The sequence below is a fragment of the Camelina sativa genome, chromosome 7, assembly GCF_000633955.1.
Source record: "Camelina sativa cultivar DH55 chromosome 7, Cs, whole genome shotgun sequence".
NCBI classification, from domain to species: domain Eukaryota; kingdom Viridiplantae; phylum Streptophyta; class Magnoliopsida; order Brassicales; family Brassicaceae; genus Camelina; species Camelina sativa.
Window position 1 is genome coordinate 14,290,430 of NC_025691.1, and position 9,569 is coordinate 14,299,998.

General features: G+C 34.0%; 1 protein-coding gene across 1 annotated transcript in view; it reads right to left on the reverse strand.

Moving 5' to 3' along the window:
• LOC104701158 (endoglucanase 7-like) overlaps positions 1-3,305 on the reverse strand; it is a 4,752-nt gene extending 1,447 nt beyond the window's left edge. Inside the window, exons 1-5 of the mRNA XM_010416800.2 lie at positions 2,750-3,305; positions 1,273-1,574; positions 501-1,098; positions 240-412; positions 1-134 (exon numbers count right to left, since the gene is read on the reverse strand). Of these exons, the coding sequence (XP_010415102.1) occupies positions 1-134; positions 240-412; positions 501-1,098; positions 1,273-1,574; positions 2,750-3,146 (1,604 nt within the window). The 5' untranslated portion in view covers positions 3,147-3,305. The remainder of the gene's footprint in view (positions 135-239; positions 413-500; positions 1,099-1,272; positions 1,575-2,749) is intronic.

The following is a 9,569-nucleotide window of genomic DNA, read 5'->3' on the forward strand; positions in this document are numbered from 1 at the left end:
CCTTCTCTACAGCTTCTTCTCTTCTTGTCGTTTGGGATCGTAGCTCCTCGGTGGTGTACGCGTCTTGGATACTTCTTGCCGAACCCAACCACATAGCTCATTTTTAAAGGGTTGTCTCCAAGAATGTAATCAATCTGATAAAATATACAACATAATCAAATTCATAATCATCAATTGTTCTAAATTAGTCAGATTTCTGAAAAAATGTAGGGTGGTAAAGGCCGTTGGTTTGTTCTTACCTGAGACTGAGCAAAATCCTTGAGAACATGATTCTCTACAAACGTAGGGCCACAGTACCATCCAGGAACTCCAGTTGAATTAAGATAATCAGCAAACAAGGAAGCTAAGAAGGAAGCATGAGCCACATATTCAAGTGGTCTTGGTTTCCCCATGTTGAGTTGTACAAGCCCTCCTGAAAATATTGTCAAAAAGAAAAATTCAAGACCTTTTTTCTAGACACATACAAATGCAAAACAGAGGAAACAAAGTAATTAAATCACCTGAAGTCCGGTTAAACACATTGTACTGCTTGAGATAAGCGCACATGGTAACACCAGTAGCATTATGGTACCTATTAAGCATGCTCTCGTAAGGAAAACCAGGGTTCAAGAACAATCTATACCGAGTCATCAACAACATCGCTCCAGGTAATTTGTTATTCCAGCTCGGTACCATCATCTCAGGTCGATTAGCAAAAGCTTTAGCCGTTTGAGGTACACTCGGTGTGGTGGCGTATTGTATATAAGTCTTGTTTCCAGTGGCGTAGTAAAGCCACGCACCAGCCCACATGAACTCGTCGAACATACTGGTTGAGTTGTAGAAGGCTTGAGCCGTTGGTTGTCCGTCAGAGTAGCGCTTACGTTTAGACTTGCTTCTAAAGAAGGGATATAAAGTTTCTGCGCCTCTTTTGAGCTTTTTGGCGTAGTCTGGTTTATCGGTAAATACGATTGAGGCAGCGGATAAGGCCGCAGCAACTTCAGCACCTAGGTCGGCAGCAGAAGTGGAGGAGAGGACAGGACGGTCGTAGGACATGTCTTCTGGTCTTTGCCAACAATAGATATCATCTGGAGATTCTGAGTCTCTTAGTCCTCCACCAACCTAAGAGTTATGGAAACAGAGCTTTAATCAAAATAGTCAAGAGCCTTAGGGTATAGGTTTTCTTGGTGAACACGAAACTATTGTAACAGAGTTTTGTCAAACACTTGCGTATAGGTTTCTTGATACCAAGAAATGATCAGTAAATTGAGAAGAATATACAGAGAAAAAAAATACCTGAGTGTAAATTTTATCAAGGCGAGTAGCAGAATTGTTGAAAGTGAGAAGAAGATAATCAGTGCCCCATTTGAGAACATCTCTCATGTGATCATACTCATCGATGGCTTTGTATTTGTGGCTATACTCAATAAGACTCCAACTTAGCATTGTCATTGAGAATGCCATCGGAAAATGAAACTTGCCGTTGCTTCCCTCGTCGTAGTACCCTCCGACCAATCCTCCGACCACGTCCGGCAACCCATCCTTCAACCCCGAATCTCCCCTCCATGAAACCTTATTCTTCTTCGGCAGTTTACCCGCTACAATATCGCATTTTCAGATTATTTTCCCATATCATCAATGTTTTACTCATTTTTACTCCACTAGATTCTCTAATGCTTACCATCTAGATTCTAATATGATAATACTATGGATTTCTTGAATATTTTGCTACGTCAAAATATGATATTGTGCCTTGACATATTTTTCTTTTAAAATTATATGCAACCTTTGACATATCGGTGTTAGTTAAGTGTTTTTTTTTTAACTCCACTTCATATATATGAACATTTGAAATATTCATGTTAAGTTTATTTTGTTTTTGTAATGAAATTATTCTGCTCAAATATCAAAACCGCGTTAGTCGTTAGGAAAGTCACATCGTGATCATTACCAAAAGCCAGCTCACAGTCACAAGAACAAAATGGGAAAAATGCGACAAGCTAGTTAGTCGGATATACGTGCTTGAAACTGATTTTGGTATTTTATTGGGATGTCAAACACTTACATATCCTTCTTGAAGTCTACCACCTAGAGAATGTTTATTTTTGAATCATTAAAACTTTTTCTAGTACTACTAATAAGTTAATAAATACTTGTAAACGCGGAATTGTTCAAAGTTGCCTCACAAGTCAGAAATGAAATGTGGCTTTGTTAATTAGAAATTAGAAGAGACAAAAAAAGCTACATCATTTTGAAGATATTTTTATTTATTTATTAGACTGAGTTAAAATTTATAAATTTAGGAAAGCCAGATTTTTTTTAAAAAAGAATAAAATATCTACAAAATGATGTACCTTTTCCTTTATCTTTTAAAATTCTGGCTTTTCTTAATTTATAAAATATTCACATGTTCCACACATTTTCTTTTGGGAAAAAAAATATTTTCTTTGTTAAGTCATCATGCTTTTAGAGTTAAGTCTTCTACTCCAAACCGAGTTTAAAGATTTTTCATTTTTTGATAAATATTTTTTTCTATAGAACTGATGAAAATTTGATAACTCAGAAAATTTATTTCATCTTTCTTTTGAAATTTTCCAAGAACCCCAACTTTATATAAAATAAAACCAGAAAGACATTGTTGTCATCTTGAGCTTAGTTAAATCTTTTAAAAGGTAACAGTAACTATCATCATTATATTATGCACACATATAAATATATAATCAAAGATAATAGTTGGCAAATCAATAAACAAAAAAGAGTAAGGAAGACTTACATTTCTGGGCATCGAAAAACTTAATCGCCTTGTGAAGGGCAAGCGTGTAATTATCAGGAGGAGGAGGGATAGACTTATGACGAGGCAACGACTTGACGATGATGATCGGGAGAGCAACGACGATGAACAAGACAGCAATAGCTCCAACGGTCCACATACAAACCGTGCGGCTCACGGAAACACAACCTAGGTTTACATATTTCTTCTTCTTCTTCCTCCAGCTATCTTGCGGTGCAAGTAACCAACCTTGTTGCGTCTCGTCCAATTCATGCCTCTGTGAGTGGATAGCTCCTCTGTCCCAGTCCGTCATGTTCCTCCTACGCTCTTCCTCGTCTGCCGCGGCACGGTCGCTGTCTACTGCGTCCAGCGATCCGCCCCATACATTACCCGGATGCATTTCAAAAAATCTACGATGTTTAGGTTTTTTTTTTTGGAGAAGAAATGTAGAAAGGATTTAACGAGTTTTATTTTTTTTTTTGAGAAAAAAAAGGAAGGCTACTTAATTTGGGTTATGATGGGTTAGAGGTATTTATTAAAGAGTGAGTTGACCATAATTGGGTCTTAGGAAATGGGGAAGATGTATTTATATATTCTAGTAGAATCGGAATCGCATTTTTTTACATTTATTATTCTCATCATTTTCGAAGACTTTATTTCAAATAATTCCAATACGTATTGATATTCTTTTGCTATATGAGATTATAAATTAAATCGAATATCTATGACTATGTGACTATGTCTAATAATTTGCTTTAGTTATTTGAAAGTTAAGGAAATGCTACTGCTTAACTTAATACTATTAATGTTTTGGTATTTGAAGAAGAAAAATACTAATTATGTTTTGGTAAATGACATGGTTACAGCTTGCTTTCTACGTTTATTGCTCACGTAATGACAGTGAAAGCCAAAACGCGTGCGACGTGCTTAATAGGTTTGTATACAAAATTGTACACTGTAAATATTTATGTGTATCGCCATTGTCCACATCACAACGCAAACACTCGTGACTCGTATATTTTTTTTGTTCTTCTTACTAGAGCCAGCCAAAAGACAAGAAGCAAAGCATATGTTTAAATAACTTAATTTATTATCGGCCAATATTAGAATCCCACATTGGTGGGGATGTATTCCTTAGGGTAATATATAAGGATCATAGACCACTTCATTTGTTGCCAATTAGTTTTGGGTTGGATGTCCATGTTTCTTAATATGGTATCAGAATCCGTGGTTAGACCCAACAATCAATTTCCCACAAAAAACATGATTTTCTACATGTGACCCATATAAATGACATGTCTTGTTGTATTTCCGAGATGTTGGGTTTAAGTGTAAGAATATTTTATATTCTATGTAGCCTATGTGTCTTTCGGTTTAATTATAAAATTCAAGTTCATATTAACGTTTATGAATTCTAATATATAAGATGACACCGTGATGGATCGGTTTTGGTTAATGATTAGAATTAGGTGTATTGATAACCTCCTTCCTTACCAATATATATAGTTAATATATTTCTATGTTATTCGATATATGATAACATGTAATTAATCTGCAATATTATATTAATTACATGAAAGGTTGTTATACATATGTCATTAAGTGGCTGTTCACGTAAGTGACTGTTACGTGGATGGTTATGTTGGTTCACTAGTGATGTTTGGTCACATATAAATAATGAACGAACATCATATTAATGATGTCGTAACAAAAGAACAACAAAAAAAACATAGAAAGAGAGAAGAGTGTGGATTCCTTGTCCATCAAAGGAATCATAACAGAGAAAGGTTAAAGGGAGGATAAAATCAATTTGAAGATTTGGATCCATCATCAAGCAATGGATCAAGGTTAGTGTTTCTTCTTCTCTAAGAAAATATTTATGGTTGAATTAAATTAAGTTTACATGATCTTTGGGAAATATAGATTTCATGAATATAGAAATCTAAATTTATATTGGGCAGTTTTTCATTGGATCGTTTCCCATCCACATCTCGAGAAGGCCTATTATAATCCCACATCGGTTGGGATGTGTTCCTTGGAATAATATATAAGGATCATGGACTATTCTTGGGTTGGATATCATATTTCCTAATAGCCAATTTTATCCTAATTAATAGCCAATCTATCTTAACATTTTTGAAGTACATTTTTGTGACATCCTCTCTTATCTTTGTATTCAAACAAGTCCCAACTAAATTCTCTACAATCCTTACAACCAAACACAATCATTTCTTTATTTGATAATATTAATTTCCTAAAAACTATCTAACTAATTTAAATCAATATGTAATTAAAATATAATTCTCCTTGCACTTTTATTTAATCTTATATTTAATTATTTTAATTACTATTTAATACATAAAGTTAATAAAATTTTAGATTTTTTCAGCATATGATGTGATTTGAATTTTTATAAACGGATATATAATTTTAAAATGGTCTTAGGATATTTATAACCAAACAAATATATCCACATATAGAGCTCGAAATATATTTTTGGAATACAATAGGGTGTCATCACTTTTTGGCTTTTTGCCAACTTCTGGTCAGATTTTTAACTAAAATTATAATTGATTCAATTACCCGGATCCTCCTTAAGATTACTGAATATTTTGGGTCGGTTTTTAATCCATAGCATACTTATTTACATCCAAGTAATGTCAATTAATGCCCATTGTATCTTAGGAAAAATCTAATTTGCATGCCGAATTTTTAGGGCTGAGTTTGACAAAAAGAATTGATAACACAAATTTTGTAATCACATCCCTATAATATAGCAACTAATTCAATATAATACATCTTAGAAAATATCTAATTTACGTTTAATAAGCGATTACATATTTGGTAAGTTCTTATTAGCTTTAAATATACACTATTAATCCAATAATATCAATTGAGAATCAAAATAAGAATATGTCATATCATTCATTCCTAAATCATAACTAAACAAATCATAAAATGTATATTTTCAACTTACAAATCAAGAGTTTCTACAAAACCTACCTACAAGGCTACAACAGTTAATATTATATATATATAGATGCAATTCACCACCACTAAACCATTACAATATCATATCAATAAAATAATAGACTCGTGGTATACGATGGGGTAAAACCTAATTTCATTTTAAAAGTTCAGTGGTTTAGTGACTAAAACTCCAGTTGTTGAGATACCATCATACCAAATTACCAATACATGAGTTTCGGAATCTAGAGTGGCTTAGAGAAAAACAAAATTTTAACAACAAAATCATTATACAACTCAAGCGGAAACATTGATTCTTTTCATGCACTTGCGAGATTCCATACTTGTTGCTAGCCACATGTCTCTAACTCCATCAGCAACTTCACAAACCCATGTAAGTCCTAAAACTCTCTGATGCGTGGTTTTAGAATTTGGTCAAGTACATCAAATAGATTATGCATGACTTTACCTTGTGTCTACTGTCTTTGTACTTTAAATATTGAAGACATCTGTGCTAGCTCAACAACAAGACTTGCAAACCTGTCTTGATGTCGAACACCACTATAGAATCTCTCAGATTATAACACTAGTACAAAAAATAAGTTGGATAACATCAGAGACAAGAGAACGTGAAGCTCGAACAAGACAATCCGCCTTCGAGTTTGATGCACGTGGAATCCGAGAGAGAGAGAAAAGCAGAAACGGCTCCTTGTCATCCAATAAGTTGGAAAAAATGACCAATCATTTGGGGTGTGGATCATCGTGACCAACTCAGCACAATTTGTCTTGAAACGCTGACAGGGGAGCCCTCCAGATAGAATATCCTCCATGACCCACAATAATGCTTCTAGGTCTGAATGAAGGGGGGATGGACTCAGATGAAGACACTTTGCTCTCACCATGCCAAGCGAGAATGCATATCTGTTGCTTTCCAAGAACCGTCAATCTGACAGCGGGGTAAAGGTTCAGGGTTTGGAAAGGGATCAGATGGGCCCATATAAACCTCTAACAAAGAATTCTCCTCCTCCCATGCTGATTTTTCACCCAAAGCCTGGTCAATGATATCTTGTGGCTCAACCTCTAGTCCTTGAAATACTTTTTTATTTTTGTGCTTCTAGATTGATCATAAAATCCATGGTAGCTGGAGAAATTACTCTGAATCTCCTAATTGAGGAGTCTCCCTCCAGAAAATATAATTCAAATTGAGAACACCGAATCATACGGAAAGCCCTCTGGCACAACCGTAACTGGGGATAAATCCCAAACTTTCCGCGATCGTGGGCACTCAAAAAGTGCATAATTAATTGTCTCAACCGTAGAGTCACACCTCTTACCCCGAGGGTCGCAGTGAACACCTCGGTGAGCAAGCTGGTCCATCACCGGGGGAGAACCAGAGATAATACTCTTCCAGCCAAACGACAGAGAATACAACGTTTGGGCCAAATAACATGTGTTTATTCCTAAAATACCTACCCCTCGTTACACATGCCAACAAGGAATTTGGATATTGAATCAATCGCCAATACTACTTAACTAACATCGCGTCATTAATCCAAAGCCTGAAACCTTAATGCACCATCACTCTTATCTTTGCATAACTTATTTCACGCCACCTAGTGTAACCCCCAGTCCTTACCATTAGAAATACACCAAAACTTTAAAATAGCACTCGTTAACTTAAATGTCAAATTTTGTGAAAGTTTAAAGCAGCACATAACGTGAGTTGGGAGAGCCAAAACAACTGATTTGATCATTATTTCCTTTCCCCCTTTCGTCAAGTATAAAAAACTAAGGATGAAAAATATTAGGAATAAATATTTCATTATTTCATGTTTAACAGCTTAACATTTTGTTGTTAGTCTAAGAAGTTTTATAATATCGCAAAAGAACACAATTGTATTGTTAATACATTTAAATTCACTGTAAATTTGTTCTAACTACATTTTTGATCGGGAAATTAGATTGTATGATAACTATTAGGAACTTAAAAACTCAAACAAGAAATATACCAAAAAAAAGTTTTAGAAAAATAAATATGTTTCCATAATGAAATTGTGAACAAAACAATACCCCAGAAATCCGAAAAAGAAATTAACTAAACATAGTTATAATTTTATTCAAAGAGGAAGCAAATAGAAAAAATATTAAGTGGAGACATCCCTCTTCACACTGGTTCAAACAGCGGGCTCGATGCAATATCATACGATCACCATTTTTTGCCATTTAGTCCTACTTACAGATTAGTTTATCTGAACCATCAGTAGCTGTAACATCATCCAAATCAGCCATCTTTGAACAATGTTTTTAGACGTAGATGCAGAGCCGGCCCCAAGAATAGGTTGATGAAGGATGTGCTTGCGGTCCGGAAATAATATATAGAATTTTGGCCTTAAAACTTCAGTGATGTCTCGTTAGTAAAATGGTAAAGATGAACAAAAATGTGTCTGAGATCTTGTGTTCGTCCCTTAACACCACCAACTATTACAATTTTCTTTTCTTTCTTTGGTCCACTAAAAAATCAGCCTTCTCATGGTTTTTGGCTTGTGGCCTCAATATGTTGTGGGACAGGTAGATTGTTGGTCATCTCCTTCTATGACATTACTTGAACTTTTTGTTTATTAGGAAATTGAAGAAGTAGACAAATCTACTTTTGTAATCTCCACACCATCAATAATCATTAAATGATCTTACAATTATCATATAATCACTTGATAAATAGAAATTAATTAGTGAAATACATATTTGAAAGTAATATGATATATATACATATAGATATATTAACTGTTCACCGGATATGATAGAAGAGAGATCAATATATATGTATTAGTCAACAATCTCGAGAGGAGTCGTTTTTCCTTTTGAACAAACAGCAGCGACATTGTAGATGTCACAACTCCCATGAATATATTTTGGCTCGATAGAAAAGAGAAACTGAAATGTCTTCCCAACCAAATCTTTAACTTTTTGAGGCATATAGCTTCAGGATCCCTGACCTAATCATATATCTTTATTACTAATAGTTAAGTAGTACATTGTTCAATTTATGAATATCGACACTTCTATTAGATAAATTTTACCTGATCATAGCTATCGTTAAGAAGTTCAAAAGCTGTTCTTTCAAAAATTTCTGCAGAGAAAATTACAAACACCATACATTTTGTTTCTCCGGTTTGATCCATGATTTTAAAGTGTATCAAAAACAAAAATCATAATATTTGGAATAGTGAGTTTATTATTATCGAAGTACCGACTATAGTTGACAAAGTCCATAAATATGATTAGAACATATGTTTTATGAAACTTACTTTGGAGTGACAGATTTGGCATAGTCTTTGCAGACCTCACACCAAAATTTTGGCTTAAGTTTATGTTTTTCATTTTCTAACTTAATGGCCTGCTCAATGATGGTATTTTTTTTGAATTTCCTACATGATAAGTACAACCAAGAATAGTATGTATCAATTTCATATATTGTACAAACGATGCGACATATCCCGACCTACAAAAAGATAATTTATTGTTTACTAGGTTGGTATCCGCGCTACGCCGCGGGTTGTAATTTTTCTTCTTTCTAAAAACTTATTTTTTGGTTTTTGTTTTTTTAAATTATAATTTTTGTACAATACAAAGAAGAAAAACAAAGATTTGTATTCTGTCCCTAAATTTGTTTTTTTAAACCCAACTTTAATATGAACTCTTTTTTCAAGAAAACATGCTAAAATAATTGGAATTAATCAAAGATGAGTAAAATGACATCTATAGAAGAAGACCACGAAAACTACACTAATCAAAAGAGAGTAAAATGACCAAACTATTGACTTATATAGTTATATATAACAATGAGAACCCCAAAAAA